We start from the raw sequence: 18,567 nt of genomic DNA on the forward strand, positions 1-18,567 counted from the left end.
AAATCCCGACATATATGCAACACTGACGCACTAAAATAGCGCCGTCGCTTATCTTTTAGCGCAGTTTTGCTAGTACGGAGTATATAAAGAGCTGCAAAACAGGATTTCACCACCTTGTTGCTTAGTGGCTATGGTGTGAGCTGCTAAGCACGAGGGCGCGTGATCGAATCCCGGCCACTGCGGCCGTATTTCGATGGGAGCAAAATACGAAAACACTCGTGTACTTAGACTTAGGTGCACGTTAAAGAACCCCAGGTGGTCCAAATTTCCGGATCCCCACATTACGGCGTGCCTCATAATCAGATCGTGGTTTTTCCACGTAAGACCCCATAATTTAATTTCTTCATTTAAAACAGGTTTTTGTACTATTAGTAGCGTTGACACGCTTGTGTGGATTCAGTTCTTGCTCGTTGTCTTGTCAGGATTGGGGGCTCAGTGCCATGGCTCGTGATCCGTTGTCAAGATTGGAGTCCGGCATGAATTCGAAGGTAGCTGGCCCATGCCGTCGTCCAACTTATCCACGCTGAGGACGTTGATGAAGGGAAGAACTGCTTCTCATCGAGAACGAGGAATATGGGTTTCTTTACAATATTTATATCAGTCTAACATGACTGTTTGAGAAAGAGTGCCAGTCCAACATGACTGCTCAAGAGAAGTGTGTTAGTCCAACATGACTGCTTAAGAAAAGTGTGTCGAGCATTCGCACCACAGCAGTTTTTAAACACTCGGTCCTCCCGCGATACACGGTGACGCGAACGTTCGTTTACTCATTGTAAACTCGCCGCCGCCCCGCAGGACAGTTTACACACACAATGGCACCCACGGGCGAATGTCCGGAACCGACGTCAGAGGGGAGCCGTTCCGGGTAGCTCGGAGCCATTCTGGGTAGCTCGTTGTCCTGCGTCCCGGTCGGCGCGTGGGAAGCAACAAAAAACGCCATTCCCGCGGCAGCTCGCGCAAGCGTAGCGGATCAGGTCCGCGCTGGGGAGTTTGGGCACAATAGTTCGCCCGCCGAACTCATTCCGTCACAACGGCGATGAGGCTAGAGGATGGCGGTGGTTTCAGCACAATACCCGCTTCATCGAACGCATCCTAGCTGAAGCGACGGAGAGTGGGGGATGCGCGTCTTGTTCCCCGACACAAAGTCGTTTCAGTCACGCTGTGGCTAGAAGTTCGCGGCGATGCTCCCGAGATGTTGCTTTCCCCAGTCGTAACTGGGTGGCAATCTTGCATTGCACCATTCTTAACAGCGCCTCCATGGCCCGAAAAATCTCGACTGTCTAGCGCTGACAACCGCTAGGCAGGAAGAGAACGGCTGGTGGTCAGGGGGGGATTGATGTCTTGGCTCGCAGCGACCACTTGTGTATTGATGTCACCACCCCAAAACATCCATCAAGGACAGGCAACTGCAAAATGAACCCCACAACACGGCTCTGCGCAGAGATGACGTGCATTGGCTCTCACTTTAGACCCGCTAGGCTTCAAAAAAAATATATAAGTGAGGAAACAAAAAAATGCTGCATTTCGCTATGCCAATTTCTGAAGCAATTTCGTGCTGACAAATTTAGCAATCATGGAGGGAATCCTGCTAAATGAGAGGAGATCTTGGCTTAAAAAAAATTAACACTAGTAACCCTAAAATTTAGGCGGGACCCTCAAACGCAGAATTCAAATTAGCCTGCTTAATCCATCCGCATTGCTATGCAACTTTCCCTTCTTATATCTAACGGAGAAGTTGTACTCTTGGAGAGTGAGGCTCCATTGGAGCAAGCAGTATCAGCAGTACCAAGTAAAGAGAGCGAATAACGGATCCATGAAGAACTCTGCTAGTGACTTCACATAGTTAACAGATCTCTTTCCATTAATGCCGACAAAACGCGATCCATTGCTTAGGTATTTAGATACCGGGGCAGTGATGCAAAAATGTACGCCCATTTGCTAGAGCTTTGTAAGGAGGAGCTCATGGCAAACTGCATCAAATGCTTCACTTAGGACCAAGTATAGAGAACATCTAATTAACTGGTATGTTAATGAACTGTTATGTACCACACTGGAAGCAGAGGTCACATTTGTGACAAAGTTCGCTGTTGTGAATCACCCTGACACAACGCCATGCTGATCTTCTATTAAAATGCTCTTAGCACTAAGAGAATGGAGGGAATACAACACAGAAACAGTTTTGACGCAGCGAGTGGATAGAAATAGGGCCGCAGATAATGACTGCTTATAGCAACCCATTTGTCTATGGGCACTATGTGTGTTACCGTTCAAGCGGTAGGAAACGTACCTGTTTATGCAGTTGGTTTTGTTTTTGGCTTTTTGTCTATTTTGTTAATCCCATAACTTTTGTTGTATTTGCTTTACATTTCTACCTATCTTTTCTTTTTCTCTCTTCGCGGAGCTGCATTAGCTCAAGCCTCAGCGTTGTTCCTGGGCAAGTTAAATAAATTATTAACCGGTAGATTATTCTCATTATCACGTTGAATAATAATGAATAAAGAAATATTCCGTCTTCATCCTCCTGGCTTCCATCCTTAATCATTCCTCTAGGAGAAAAAAGAAAGTATGAGCGCGTCCAACGTACCGGGAGGTTTCCGATTGGGACTTGCAGCTCCCAGCTGAATAATTCGGGGACGGGATCCGCATTGACGATGACGTTACCCGCCCATACGCCACAGAATTCCGCGTTGCCCCATCCACACTGATCCTCGTAGGGAATGGGAAATGAGGCCCGTAATGGAATATTTCAAATCCCGCTTAGTCACGTTCGCCTCCCACCTGGTGCCCGATGCGGCGCGGGATGAGGAATATATCGGCAGCTGAAAAAAGTGAATAGCACGAGGTGAACGACGAGCTGAATGATAGAAACGTACTTGCATAATAATACACTGCATACTTACTCACGAAGTTGCAAATTCGACGTCAGAAGATGTGCACGGATATTGCGAATAATAAAAGAAGAATATGAAAGAAAATAACTATGTGGACCCGCTGTATGGTCAGGTAGTTCATTGGCTATACATGGGGTCTTGCTTGCCGACCACGTGGTCGCAGGTTTATTACCCAGCCGCACCAGCTGCATACCGACGGGGGCGCAGTGAAAAAAAAAATGGCTCGTGTATGAGGCTTTAGGTGCAAGTTAAATAACCCTAGGTAGTCAAAATTAACCCGGAGACCATCGCTTTGGACTCGCATCCCATTCTAGAGCTCCCTGACGTTAAACGCCGAATTTAGTTTCAACCCTGCAACGCCCCATGCATCGCTTTTGATAAGCGCAGTTTCGTATCTGAAAATTCCCGGCATAAGAGCTGGAACCTTAACGCGTACTCTATCCTACTGATTCCAGAAAACAGCTGAGCAACTTTATGGCTATTTAAGTCCGTTCTTATTACCGACCGGCATGTTAGGAACTCGAAAAATCTATTTGTTTGTTTATATGCTACGTTTATGTGCTGAAAGCAACTTAAGCATCACTGCGAGTCGGCCTAGCTGGAACAGATTCATTATTTAAAATTTTTTTGCGCTCAAACATACAGGTACAAAGAAGAGGAGCAACACAAGGACGAGCGAGTATTTAGGCAGGAAATTCTTCGACATGTTATATATGATATAGGCGTGCTCTGTTTGGCTAAATCGCACAGATCTGTGGGTATTTAAGCAGGAAGTTCTTCGAAAAGCGCTCGTCCTTGTGTTGCTCCTCTACTTTGTCCCTGTTTGTTTGCGCACAAAAAGTTTTTAAATAATGAAAGCAACTTATCCATGAACGTGGAAAAAGTAACCATCTCCCGATCAATGCTGATTAAAGAAAGCAATCTATTTTCTTTGCCTAGACAGAAAGGTGATAGTACTGAGAGGTGAAAGACAGAGAGGTGAAAGTGTTACACTCAGTGCTGGTTTGACATGTTCGTGCTGGATGCTGTACTCTTATAAGATCTCTCGGTATTCGAAATAAATTTGTTGGGTGGCTTTTATCGTCCTTGGTGACGTAACGTTCGAAGTCAAATTAGCATCAACTTTCTCGAAAAGTGCAGGTACGAATATGATCAAACAACTTCCACACAGTTCCTCATGCGTATTACAACATGTCTTGGATTAATATTCTATCTAATCCCTTCCGAGATAATTTTGAAAAATATTGACAGCAATATCCGCCATTGTCACGGCTACGGTGAAAACACGGTGTTCACCGCAGCCGTGGTAGATGGCGCCATCCTTCCGTTGCAGTGAAATCGACATGTTTTGAATGGCGTCGCCGCAGATGACGTGCACTTCGGGTTTATATTAGACGAAAATGGTAACTAATGCCGGCAAAAGTGGTACTAAACTTATCTTCATGCATAGGAGTATCACGCAAAGTCGCATGCGCGAACATTGAGCTGAGATTAGCCAGCAATTTAGCAGGAACACTATCGTACACATTCACATAGACAAAAGAAAGCCGACTTTTTCTCTCTCCCTCTTTCACACACACGCAGACAATACGAGCGAGAGTAAGTTCTGCATTACTAAGTACCTGAGTCATCTGCGTACTTTTCTGTCACTTTGCCTTTGTCTTCAGCGAAAAGCAGGTCCTTAGGACAATACCAATGATTGCCAGCTAAAACGTTTTCCTTAAACTAAGGGTCGGTCTTCCTTACTCAGTGCGCTTCAACTACACCAAGTCCATCATTCTCCTGTCCTCCCTGTCGTAGGTCTGCTCCCGCTCAGGAGTTAAAGCTGAACAAGAGAAAAGAAACGGCGAGAAGGTTGTGAAGAGTAATGAAACATTGCCCGGCAGATGCTTGTCGAAGCCGAACGTTGAAGAAAAGTTCACGCTCTACTTATGAATGTATTTAAATTTCTTTTTCCTTCGTCACACCAAGAGGAGAAGAAAATCCGGGGAACCGGAGCTCCACTAGGACAGTGCCAAATTGAATTTTGGGCGCGAAAGGACAGCTGGAGAGAGAGAGAGAGTAATAAAGAAAGGGGAGCTCACACATACGGTAGATACCCGGCGACAAATCTTGAGACACGTTCCGAGTGGAAAAGCGGGAAAAGTAAGAACGCGAATTCCCAGCTCTAGTTAAAAGAAATAACAAAATACGAACGAGGATTCGTGCTCAAAGTAAAATAGTAAGGGTAAAGAAAAGAAAAAAAGATACTCAGCAGAAAAGAAAAAAAAATGGTGGATGGTGACAGTATCGCGGAGAATGTCTGCTGTGGCATGTGGTTCACGGCGAATGTGGTACGTGCGACAGGTGACAAAGTACAGTGGAGATGAAAACATTTGTCGTCTGTTTCGCGAAAATCACACGACCACGCATAAAAAAAGACAAAGCAGACGAACAAGGCTTTTTGCTTGGATGCTTTCTTGTAGACGAAAACTGCTTGTTCGTCGCTTTATTGCAGATGAACACGCAAGAAAAACGAGAAAGAACCGTAAATACGACACCAACGGTGTTTACACTTTTTTTCCCTCTCGACTTGCGTTGCTCCTAATCCCACGAGTTGAGTCGTCCGTTTCTAGGCGTCTTGCTCGGTCTTGCTACAAAACTGACGTTAAGAACAAGCTACGGTACATCGTCTATATTCCTGGCTTTGTTTGTCGCTCTGTACATACATCTTTTTCTTGGTGTCGTTTTTTGCCGTGGCACCCGGTACTGGTGGCTTAACGCTGACGATATTTTGGGAAGTTTGCGCTGAATCAACAAAGAACCGCGCTTCCCAATCACAGGGGCATGTCACGTCCGACTTACACAAGTTACTTCGACGCGACACGCAACCCTATCTTTCATGGTTAGGCAACGGATCGAATTCGAGTCGCAGTCGCTGCTGTAGGAAACTAAGGGACTCGGGAGCTTACATCGCAACGGACGTCTCCAACAATGACACAAAAACGAAAACGACATAAAAATGATTTCATGAACCCCTCTCCTCCATACCTTTTTTGTCTTCTAACCGCTGCAGGTTTTCTGAAGCTGCAGTTCATGGTTAGAAAAGGAATGAGAAATTACAGTCTAAAAGAAAGCCACGGAATAAAACAGCGGGTAGCCTATGCCTATCGAAACACAGAGAGAGCTGAAAAATAAAGTTAGGCATAACTGCGAGTCGGCCTAGTTGAACAAAGAAGAGGAGCAACAGGAAAGCGCTCGTCCTTGTGTTGCTCCTCTTCTTTGTCCCTGTTTGTTTACGCACAAAACGTTTTTAAGTAATGAGGTTAGGCAGTTGCACCCCATCTGGCTTAAACTTAACGTGAAGAGATGCCGTATCGTAGTAGCATGACTTCAGCTGGCTTAGTAGGCAAAAGAAAGAAAAAGAAGTAAAGGACACATTCAAACAGGGCAACCTAAGCTATACAAACAAATATTTTCGCAGGCTTAGAATTCCTAGAAGGCAAACCAATCTATAAGGCTACGCTTTTTCTGGCTGCATGCGCCGGAAGTACTTGCGAAGCAGGAAACACGTCGTGGCCACAATGTTAAAAACGCCACCTATGTCCGGGACGGCACCTCATCTGGTCAGGATTTAAACGCACATAAGAAATAAGAAAAAGAAAATTTATGGCAAATGAATAAATAAACACCAGACTTCAGCGATTCCACCGGCTCCGAACTATTTGACTAGGACGCGCGGCAGGCTCTTCGTTTGTTTTAAGCCATCTTTCTTCGATTTCTCCCAGAATAAGGGCGATATCTTCTCATAAATTACTTCTTTAAGATGCGCATTACATTGTATTCGACCGCTACATTGTGTAGTGCCTGCAGTGGCCTCTGAAACAGATGCGGAGAAGCCGACATTCACATAATGTGAAACGCACATGACTCCCCAGACACGGCCCAATGCGAATGTTAGGCGACAGCTCAGTCATGAGCACGTCTGCCTAGTTTTGCACGTCTGCTTAGACGTGCTCAGTCATGAACACGTCTGCTTAGTTTTGCACGTCTGCTTAGTTTTGAACGTCTGCTTAGACGTGCTCAGTCATGAGCACATCTGCACGTCTGCACATCTACTTAGAGTCCGATCTTAGTTTCGTTCTTGCGAGCACAAAGAGCAGGTTGATGAAATGAGCAAGGACGCGACTAGAAACAGCAACAACAAAGAACTCAGGAAGTTACTTTCTGTTTTTTTTAGTTAAGCTGTTCTAAACTCGTTTTGGCTATGAATCAACTAGCTCAGTTAAACACCATTCTGAAACAACGACCCTGCGCCTAAATCCAAGAATGCACCACCTCTGCCATGCGTTATCTTGTCTTTTGAGTAGGGGTGGGCGGATACTCGAAGCTTCGAATGCGAATAGAATACTACACACCAGCTATTCGTATTCGTACTTGAAAGGAACTGTTCAACATTTGCGAATACTGGAATCTAACAAAATGTTTCGCAACAACCTATCGTTCCCTGTTCACTGTTCTCCGTCTGCTAAACAAGTTATGGCAAATAAAAAATAAAAAAGGAATAATAATAAAAATAAGACGCTCGACAGCGACATATGTTTTGCAAGCAATGCAGAAACAGCATAGGTAATGCAAGCTTTGCTTCCGATTTAACGGGGGACGCCTGTATGACAACCTGTGATTTCTGCCTGCGGTCTCCAATTTTAGTGTCTTCGGCAGTCCAGTGATGCGGCAGTTTTACCTTCTAGCTTACAACCTGTGATGTATTTCTTGCAACCGGTCCTTTTGCATGTGGCCATGGCCCGCAAGTTTTTAGTTCTTTTTTTATCCGTGACTTCTCATCTTATTTCGGCAACCGTTTATAATTAGCGTTTTGGGAAAGCTAGTCACGTACAGCTGTCATTCTTTCTTGGAAAGCTTGTGTCCATCAATGCTCTCAAATTTTCGAGAGGCTATGACTGCAGTTATATTGGTGAGAATTAGTGATTTTGCGTTTAAAACTGATCACTTGTCCCTGATCGCTCGCTGTTTTTTCTCTCGTCAGTACAGGCATTGTTAATAATTAAATAGAATTAGATATTCCTGCGGTGCTTATAAGCGTTCGCATTTGACTATTCGATAGTCGACAGTATTTACATATATTCAAAAATGTTAACACACACCCACCTCTACATTTTAGTTATTCTGGATTCGTCAGTTTTTTTATCTGTTTATCTGTGCCTGAAGCAAGCTGCGCTCGAATTTCGTGAACACGACATTGTAGTGTCGCTGCGTGAAAATTCTCCAGAATTATGCTAATAGTATTAGCTATTTCGGTTAGCTTGTTTTGAGGTAATACCCACCGTGGTTGCTCAGTGGCTATGGTGTTAGGCTGTTGAGCACGAGGTCGCCGGGGTCGAATCCCGGCCACGGCGGCCGCATTTCTATGGGGGCGAAATGCGAAAACACCCGTGTACTCAGGTTTAGGTGCACGTTAAAGAACCCCAGGTGGTCGAAATTTCTGGAGTCCTCCACTACGGCGTGCCTCATAATCAGAAAGTGATTTTGGTACGTAAAACCTCATAATTTAATTTTTTTTAGGTAATTATCTGCACTGACATGTTTGTACTGCTGAGTACTCCATGTCATGGCGGCTGTGGGCTCCTCAAGCTGCCGTACGACAGCTTCTATTCGCTGCCCTTCAATCCATAAGTTGTAATAGATGAACGCTGAACGATTGACTGGTCGCTGTGTTCTGAGGATGAAGATGAATATGAGTAGATGGCCCCAAGACGCGACAAAACAATCGGCCAAACAAGTGACTGGCACAGCAAGCCAGCTCTCGAGCTTTCCATTGCGGTCGAGACCAACGGTCGAACACGGCTTCCATCTAGATGCCGAATACTGTTTTTCTTTAATTTAACTGCACCTTTCTGATGGGCGTTTCCTCCCATCTCGTTGTAATGCGAACATCCTTATCCAAAGCGGAAAGTACAGCCTTACTGTTTCCACTATAGGGTCTCTATGTATCTAACACCCGTCTGGTTGGCCCTTTTCAAGCTGAATGCTCTACGAAAACATTTCAGATTCCCTAAGTAGAATAGCAGCCGCCAATCCAAACTGAGTCAAAGGCTGTCCGCGCATTGCTACAGGGTGGCTCGCATGCATGAAATACATAAAGAATGAAAGAGCGTGGAAACGCGATGTTTTCTTGTCAGTCACAAAATAATGCCGCAATAAACAAGCGCTGTTACGACACTGAAGCGTTACAGCGAAGCATTTCCGGCTACACTGCGATTTCGTTATAGAAAAAAAAAAGCCAGGCTGTATACAAAGCACGTACGGAACCAGAACACTGAACGCCTACGCGTCCGCAGGCTGTTGTTATGTATACAGCACATTACATATAACCCCCTCCCCTGCCTTGCGTGCACACACAGACATGCGCACACTAACACAAACACAAACACAAAAAGACAGACAGACTTACGGTACGGGGTCATTGTCCGGCAGTACTTACAAATCAACAAGGTAGCAAAAGGAACAGCAACAACAGAACAAAGCCGAACGCAGCCGTCGACGCAATAGGTGTACCAGCTGCACCCTCGTAACCCTTGCAAATTTTAGACGAAATATTCCAGTGGATCTCAACGAAAACTCAACCGAAATACAACAGTGTCCATACCGACTTTTGTAAAGCACTCAGACATCGCTTGAAAGCGGTTTTTTTATGCCGACACACAGAAAAAAAATTGTATTTTGAAATGGAAGCGGCGGGACGATTTATTTATGGAGATGACATGGCAGGCTACATTGCCTTGAAGCCGTGAATACCACAAAGACTTGTTTAGGTAGTCGATAGACGGTCTATAGCTGCGCTATATGAAGTACATCGGATGTCTATAAGCAGCCTGTTCATATTGAGCTTCCATGTTTTCTTCAATAATGCTTCGAATTCAATAAGCTAAAGATAGACGTAAGTAATACAGACTGTTTGACCACTACTGCAAATGAACAGTGTATAATAAAAAAAAAAAAGACACGCCTATAGGAAGGCAAACAAATATACATAAATGCAGTAGTAACTCTATAGACTTCGCGAATATTACTCTGCGAGCAAAGACTGAAGCTCCCGTATCGCAGTCGGTTGGTGGGTATGTTTGAAGATTTAATGATTTTGCAAGATCTTATATTTTTTGAAAAGATTGCATAAAGCGCAACGTGAAATTGAAGTATACAGTAGGCGGTCACGAAGTTGAAGCACTATGGAGTTCTACAACCACGAAATTCTTAAACGAATACCCTAAAGCGAACTCTGGCCTTTGTGTCTCGGAGAGTCAGACGGTATCGAATGTACATGGATCTTAGATACCATTTGGGTATTTTGTACCTGTATCATGATACATTCGGCAGGACGTGTATCAGTATCTGTATTTTTGATACATTTTGAGAAATATATTGCATACCGAGATACAAGATACACTTATAGCAACATCCACGGAGTCACTCTGAGTCACCAGGCAAGCAATTGACGGTAGATAAGGTTTATTTTAAGAGACGACACTACTGTTCCAGCAATGCATATAGCTTGAAATGTTTAGTACTCTGATTGCACTTTACGAGTGCCTGACGCACTCACTGCAAATTACTCGCACAGATGCTCTGTAAAATAGAATTCAAAGCCGCAGAAGCGGGCAATCAACAAGAAAGAAAGCATCTATTCTATTTATTCTGCTAGCCGCGGTCACGTGGTCACCGCTGTCCCACACCCACATTCGCACTGCGGCATTCGATTTGAAGTCAGTTGACCTAAAATACAATTTTCCAGGTTATTTCAGGGCGGCTGCGCAAAAAGTCGCTCAATTGTTGAAAATCAGGAATGATTTGGATAACGAGACACGGAACGACATGGCTGCCATCACACTTAGAGAGCACCGTAAAAAGTTTATACAGGGAATCTCGGAGCCTATAATTTCCCTATACTCTATCGCTGAACCTGATATTTACTAGTTCAAGCGTGGCTTGCCGTGGTAGATTAGTGACTATGGCGTTGCACTGCAGATCTGAAGGTCACGGGCTCAATCCTGAACGGGGAGGCCGTATTCCAATGGGAGGCCAATGCAAAAAAACTGTGTTGCAAAGAAAAAGATGACACGTACATGAACGACTAACCATTCTCTAACCTGTGACTTCGAACCACGTTATGGATATTTGAGTTACCCTTCTTGAAGATAATTGTTTACCGTAAATTTTTTATATGAAAGTTTTATCCCAATTCAGGTTCTATCTGCTACGATTACACTGGGCTTTAGGAAGCAAGGAGCATCAGTAGCAACCTTCATCTGGGTCAGCTTTGGAGATATATAAACTGCAGCTGAGGCGAAAGGTGGTGGCTTCCTAGGATGCGCATCAATGCGAGTTTTTTACTTGCTATAGAAAAATTATACGTTATTTCACTTATACGCTATAAATTAACTTGCCTAAAGCCTCCTCGGTGTCATGTGTGACTCATAAATGTCGAAGTACGCAAAATTGTAGTTTTACTTGATTGTCGCATTGGCTCATGCCATCTTGATGGAAACCGCTTTTGGCACATATCTAAATACACAAAGGAAAAAGAAAAGGCATTTGAAGGCACAAAAGCCTACACCAAAATCACGGAGGCAACAGTCGTTAGTTCGCCAAGCAAACGCTAGATGGAACCACATTACCACGCCGCACCGAACGCAGATCGCCACCGAGGCACCTAGTATTTTCGCGTTGCTAGCGCAAGGCTATCACAATGCACCTGAAGCGCTGAGTGGCGAGAAAGAGCGTGCATGGAATATCAATACATATTTTAAAAGACCAACAAGTCTAAAGCCGCTACCAAGCCTTGTAGCACTTTTGTGTTGATCTGTGTTTTGTAACAGGGACCAGATTCAGGCCGCGCCACGTGCATTTGAAGTTTCACAATGCTTAGAAAGCGCCGACGAACAGACCGCCCATGTCTCATTCCCGTGTAATTACATGGGAAGGATCTTCCTATTACTTCCTTCCTTCTCGTGCTTCAATTTAAGTTAATGGTAGTTACGTAAGCGGCACCAAGTAGACGAGAGACGTGAACATTGCGATTCCTTTCAGTCGTAGTTTTTTGGGCGAAGAGGCTTTAGGTTTCTTGGTATATTTCTCGTTGGATAATGTGCAAGGGGTTCAAGATATCAGAAAAACAAATAAACAAAGACGTTAGTTAGTCGTCTGAAGTTACAGCTCGTGGCCAGTAGGTACCAACTAAGACAACCAGCACGAGTACCCCAGCTAAATGGCAGAAAAAGAAACAAAGACAGCGGTGTACAGGCCAGCAGCAGCTGCAGCAGACTTCAAGCAGCAAGAACTGCTGCTAATGAGGGAGATCGTAAGCGAAAAGCCGCAGGGCACCGGAATTAGGACAATTACTAGTCTTCTCAATATGAAAGAGAGAGAGAGAGAAGTAGGCAAGAAGGAAGAAAAGAAAGGAAGACAAGACAGCGGCGTTGTATATACAATAGACGTTAGCTTCATTTTTTTTTCGAATTTATAATTTTACAATCGGTGTTAGGCGTAGATATACAAAGATTGCGCCTCGCATTAGGCATATTTTCTATTTGTGAGCGTAGTTTCTTGGGTTGTCTGAGAACGAGTTATTGGAAAAAAGAAATTTAGTAAATTCCTTCAGCGCGTGTAAAACCGCCCGCACAAGTGCTCTGCAGAAACATACGGTTTGCGGATGAAAATACGCTAGTTGGTGGAGAGAGTGTAGGAAAAGGGGAAGGGAGAAATGAAGGAGGAAGAAGGCACCACGACGCGGAAAAATCGCGTCGCAGATCAATGTTTCGCGAGGCTATTCAATTAGGACAATATCTCAAGTAAACGAAAAGAAAGCATTAAAATTTACTTCACGCACGACATTGCTTTGAATTAAAAAAGAAAATAATAAGAGCTAATATTCCGTCGCTGTTTAGCTGATCAGTATGGACGAATGAGCTCAGTTACCCGAAATTTGCTGCTGAGAAGGCTTTGGGCTTTTTCCGCTTCCCATTTTCGACTGCAAACTTTCTTCCTTCTTCAGTCGGCGAAGAAAAAGTTAACTTGGAGCGCCGCGACAGCCGTATATTACCAAGATTCTAAGCTGAAAGGCACGAACAATTCGAGATAGCGTGCATGGTCTTCAGTCCAGCCAAGACAAGACGGAAGTGTGCCGCATAGTCACATGAGTTGGACGCTTGCTTTTCCGCGCTACAGCAATCATCTTCTTGGTAAGCGTGCAGGAAACAATCACATTTTGCAGTATTTGTTATGACGCATGGACTTTCTTTCTCGATTGAATTAGGCTTCACTAGAACGCAATAAATATTGTTGGCGTAAGGCCTTTCTTTGTTATTCTTTTCGCTTGTTGTGCTCCATTGCAAGAGAGCGCACTAACTCTTTCTAGTGAGCGCTTGTTACGTACATAAGTACGTGCTGGTTCGTTTTGTCATTAATGCCCACTGTTTTGCCTAATGTATAATATGTTCAATATATTTTTCTCGCCTTTATTGCATGTGTTAGTGTTAGCAATCCCTTAAGTTTATTTTTCTTATGTAGTACATATATAATATTTCGGCTGTTACTTGTTGTTCGCATCAAATTTCAGGGAGTAGGGCCTGTCGAGCTGTTTCCAGAATTATGGACCTATATCCTCTTCATGTAAATGTGGAAGCAAAATCAAGAATGTAGGGTCAAGTCTATACGCCCTTAAAGAAGTTTCCAGTACTCTCTTTGTCCCGTACCTTAACACCATCAAACTTTTTGCACTCTTTGTAGCTTACGTTGTATCGAAACAGGACTCGTCATCTGCCTTGCGTACGTTTCGTCTAAGACTCAGCGCTTGCTACTTGGAACGCTACGTCACGTTACGTCACGCTACGTCCTGCAGCTCGTGATGCGAAGATATACCGGCAGTGCAGCGGTAAGTAAAGGGACAACGCGCGATATCGATGACGATCAGTGTTGGGTGACAAAAGACACCCCAAGGGGTGTAAATATTCGTTAAAATGAAACTACCTATTTGTAATCCGATTTCATTGCAAAGCAGGCAAGTGCAAACGCGTGAACTGCCTGCTGGTTTAATTTTGGCATATTAGGAAACAGCAGTTTCTGCGATACCTCGCCTGTTTCTCTGAAGTGCCCAAGAATAAGAAAAAGGAACATATGACGACGATAATGAATAAAGAGCAGCTGTGTTTCTTCTCGAGACTGACAATTCGTTAAAAATCTGTGAAAGCGTGAATTTTGTTTAAAACAGCGAAATTTCAATGAGACAGCAAGGTGGAGGCCGATTCTTCGCTAGGACATGGGTTCGACTCCCTATTGATCCAAGAAATAGAAGTAGTTAAGCTAAATAAGGAAGAGCAATAAGGCTTACACGCTCGTGCCTTTAATCATCGAGAACCTCGGCGAGTGGCCATCATTTATGTAATGATTACGATCCCTTTCCAGGCCAACAAAAGGCAATACATTGGCGTAGTCCTAGTCTTAGGAGTTAAGTGCTTGCCCCCCCCCCCCTCTTTTTTTCTTTTCTTTCTTTTTTTGCGAGAGCGATGAAACGTCGTTATGTTCAGGCACGTACACGGGCTTCGTTAAGGAGACATCGGCAGCCTTCGCTCCCCCCCCCCGCTTTCGCCCCCCTCCACGATGTAGTTAGGAAGATCCCCACTTTCACTAACTAGGGAATAGGCTGCTGTAACGCGGTGAATGAAAGAAAAGCCTAACATCGTCTTGCTTTTTTGTGATGGACGGACTTCCCTGCAGCTGCTCCAAGTCGTGCCTTTCGGAACTGCATGACTTTCAGCGACAGAAAGCCGAGTGGTGTTGGTAATGATCTGTATAGTTTGAAAGTTTAGCGTATAAAGCACAAGCTCAAGGGGAACAAAAGGAGGAATACAGACGATGAATATCATCTGAAAGGTCGCGCGGTCGCGCGATATATAGAAGGCACACACATATAAAGAAAAAGACAGACTCTCTGCGCACTTTGCGAATTGGTTGAAAAGTTAGACGTAGAAAACAGAGGTACAGGAAAGTAGTCATTGATGTCTGCTTTCTGTCTTGTCTTTCTGTCATGTCTTATTCGCTGCGCAGCTGACAGTCGTACTGAATATTTGATTTATTTATAAACGGCAGATGTAAGCTATGCCCCTCCCCCCCCCCTCCTTACATTTCATACTGCCACTCAGGCGAACGAACTTTTGAACATCGTAAAGCAAAAACCCCTGCGGAAGAACAAAACAAATGCTTCTCGTTAGAAGGGGTAAGTGTGAGCCTCCTTTATATGACTCGACTTTCCAGTGCTCATAACTTCTATCTGCGTGTGCACAAAAAAGACTTAACCACGGGTTAGTACAAGAGACGTACAAGACCGAGCCGAACGTTGGACAGACAATTGCTGCCCAGCCAAAAGGCTTTGTCAACACTAACTTTGTTGTCCTTTTAGAGAACACGGCCCGACAAACGATGCGCTGGTTGATATTCATTCTTTTTATCCTTTAACCCCTCCGCCAGGGTAGGACATGGCAAACCGGACTTCCTTGTTGACCTCCCTGCCTTTCCTTCTCGGTCACTGAGGCGCGAAGTCCTATTTCCGAGTTGCCACTCGGAGGAGCCTGTTTTGACTTTACAAATCTCTCCATTCCGTTTCGTCGGTCCACAGCGCTACTACGCGTCCGCGTAATACCACCCTGTCGCTGCCAGACAAACGAACGACAATCTCGATCGAATACCGAAGGCGGAAAGACAAAAAAATTGCAGCAGCTAAGAAAAAGGAAAAAGGAAAATTAAAAGAAAAGCAGAAGCCTTTTACCCATCGAGAAGTCTCTGCGCGAAAGTTAAGTTATATTCGCGTTCACATACCGCGCTACCTTCGATCTTGCACAGTTAATGAACACGAGCAACATCGACAACACGAACTCCACGATGAACGTGCGCACACACGCGTGTCTGCAGGTTTAAAGCATACACACAGGCACGCACAAGCGAGTGGATCTGCATACGACGTCCGGCTGCCCATTCGTTCGATGAGCGTGCGCCGAAATAATTAGCGCCTGCTCTACTCGCTTAGACTGGGAAGCCCGGATCGCAGTTCGCTTTCTGTGAATATCAATGACGTTTTTGTCGTTGTCTGCCATTTTCTCTCCGAGCCTTGGAGCAGCCTAAAGGACAAGGAAGAACTCGAAATTGAATCACGATAGCCGGCAAAACTATTGCACTTGGGTGCCTTGGACAAGAGCCGACTGAAAGTGGGACACTGGAATACGGAACAAAGCGGAACAAATTAGCTGTGATGCCGAGGAAGAGGAATAACATGTCCACTTGGCTTTTCTTGAACTCGCGTCTCAGTTCGCCGAGAAAAAAAAGAAAGAAATTCGGCTCTACTTTTTCTGATATTGCGAGATAAAGGAAGTGGAACACTTAGAACAAAACTAAGGGTCAGTGCTTCGTAAGGATTCATTTTTTTCTACGATACTATTCTACTCTTCTCTTTATTCCTACAACGCAAAAAGACGAAGATAAAAGCACAGTCAAGAAAATGGTGTTGAAACCCATTTCACGATGAATGTCGATGGTAATGCGAATAGCCATTAAAATAACAATGTAGCGATACCTCGCCGTGCCAACGCCGAAACGCGTCATGCATGAGGCATTTGCTGCAGCCGAGCTCCTGTCTCGCGCGTCCTTCTGGACACGCAGCGCAATTTGGCAGTGCCCCCGAGAAACATGCGCGTGACGTGTATATATATATATATATATATATATATTCAGAGAAGAGTGCTTCAATATACAGTAGAAGTGCTGCTTGCTGCACTGTATAGTAAGTTACACCCTTAAAAGTGAAAAGGGGACTAAATGTGTCCACAACTCACACCCTAAGGATGTGAGTTATAGACACATTTACACACTTTTTACCTTTTAAGGGTGTAAATTATTTTACAGTGTGGGCTGTCTCAAGTATCTCAATATACATGCCGTTGGCCGGACTCCGCCCAACAGGTGAGAAACTTAAAGAATTTATTTCTTTTCTTTTTAATTGAAGATCGGCACACAGCCAGTGGCATACATTCAGTGACCCAAGATGGCGTCAGACAGATTCGTTGAACATCGGCAAGCGCACACCCGGTGGCACCTACTAAGTGAGTAAAGATGGCATCAAATATATTCATTGGAGACTCGCACCTATATGCACAGCGGCGTATGTACAGGCGCCGACAAAAGTGGTATACTTCACGGAGTCCACGCAGCGGGAGCCGGCGCAACGGCAAACTGCATCGCAACGCCATCTACAGGCAGCATCTGGGATCATGTCTGCCGATAATAAATGGCACCCATTGGCTGTCTGGATCACAGATGCCACCTGTAGATGGCGTCGCGATGCAGTGTGCCGCTGCGCCGGCTCCCGCTGCGTGGACTGCGTGGAGTATATTACTTTTGTCGGCGCCTGTGTACATTGAACCAAGTTACGTTGAAGAGCGGCCCATGCTCAGTGACCCACGCAAGCTGGCTTGAAAAAAAGAATGGCTGTGGCTTAGCTAAGGTTAAGCCCAGGATGTGAAGCATACTAGCCTTTATTTTAACGCGACAGCGTTAAGGAGCTCGTGTCGCAGAAAAGCCGGTGTCGTCGGCGTCGGCTCAGGCGTGCGGCGCTTCCTCAGGCGCACATTTAGTTGTCGCGCCGAACGCTGGGTTGTTCGACGCTCACCGCGTCCGATGCGGGGGGCGATGCCGCGAGTGACGGCGCGAGTTGGAGCCCCGTTTCTCCTCTGTCGTAACATCACGGTGTCACGTGGTATTGAAGGCGACACCGCCGCGCCTGAGGAGCTGGTTTGAGCTCTAGTAATATGCTTCGCATAAAAGAAAGACTGATTGAAGAGCTGCAAACACAATGCGGCACACATAGCGAAGCTGTCCAAGTTTGTCCGACGAAGTCGCGGGATCGAATCCCGGCCACGGCGGGCACATTGCGATGGAGGCGAAATGCGGAAACACCCGCGTACTTAGATTTAATTGCACGTTAGAGAACACCAGGTGGTCGAAATTTCCGGAGTCCCACACTATACGGCATGCCTCACAATCATAAAGTGGTTTTTGGCCCGTAAAAACCCCATAATTTTATAATAAGTTTGTCCGACAGCTGCGGTGGCAGTGACCGATTCTGATTGTGTGTCTATGCTCCTTTCTTTATCTCTACTTTGTTATCAATCCGCCTCCCCCTCCCCTCTTTCCCCAGCGTAGGGTAGCAAACCGGATCTTTCCCTCTGGTTAACCTCGCTGCATTTTCCCTCTCTCTCTCTCTGCTTTCGAGCACGTTTCCCCCACAGCACAGCAACCCGACGCTGTGTCAAGATGTGCCGCCGCGCATACCCATAATATTGGCTTGTCACCATCACCACCACCACAATCTAAAAAAAAAAAGAAAATAATAAACTCAGTGTCCTCCCACTCTGTGAAGAACGGTGACGAGCGAAGCTGTGTATGTGGGCCCCTTAATGGCGAACTGCACCTCTGCCGCGGGTCGGCCCGGCATTGAATTATCTTCGGGATCGGCGCACGTATCATCATCATCATCAGCCTGGCTAAGCCCACTGCAGGGCAAAGGCCTCTCCCATACTTCTCCAACTACTTCGGTCACGTACTAATTGTGGCCATGTTGTCCCTGCAAACTTCT

At 45.2% G+C, this 18,567-nt stretch overlaps 1 protein-coding gene across 8 annotated transcripts in view; it reads right to left on the reverse strand.

Moving 5' to 3' along the window:
• LOC135911500 (eye-specific diacylglycerol kinase-like) overlaps positions 1 to 18,567 on the reverse strand; it is a 481,563-nt gene that overhangs the window by 119,745 nt on the left and 343,251 nt on the right. The window contains exon 1 of one of the 8 annotated variants that reach the window (XM_070526839.1): positions 2,585 to 2,680. The exons of the other annotated variants lie outside the window; for them this stretch is intronic. Within the exon in view, the coding sequence (XP_070382940.1) occupies positions 2,585 to 2,646 (62 nt within the window). The 5' untranslated portion in view covers positions 2,647 to 2,680. Of the gene's footprint in view, positions 1 to 2,584; positions 2,681 to 18,567 lie in introns of those variants that run through there. 8 annotated transcript variants of the gene reach the window in all.

This window comes from Dermacentor albipictus, chromosome 10, assembly GCF_038994185.2.
Source record: "Dermacentor albipictus isolate Rhodes 1998 colony chromosome 10, USDA_Dalb.pri_finalv2, whole genome shotgun sequence".
NCBI classification, from domain to species: domain Eukaryota; kingdom Metazoa; phylum Arthropoda; class Arachnida; order Ixodida; family Ixodidae; genus Dermacentor; species Dermacentor albipictus.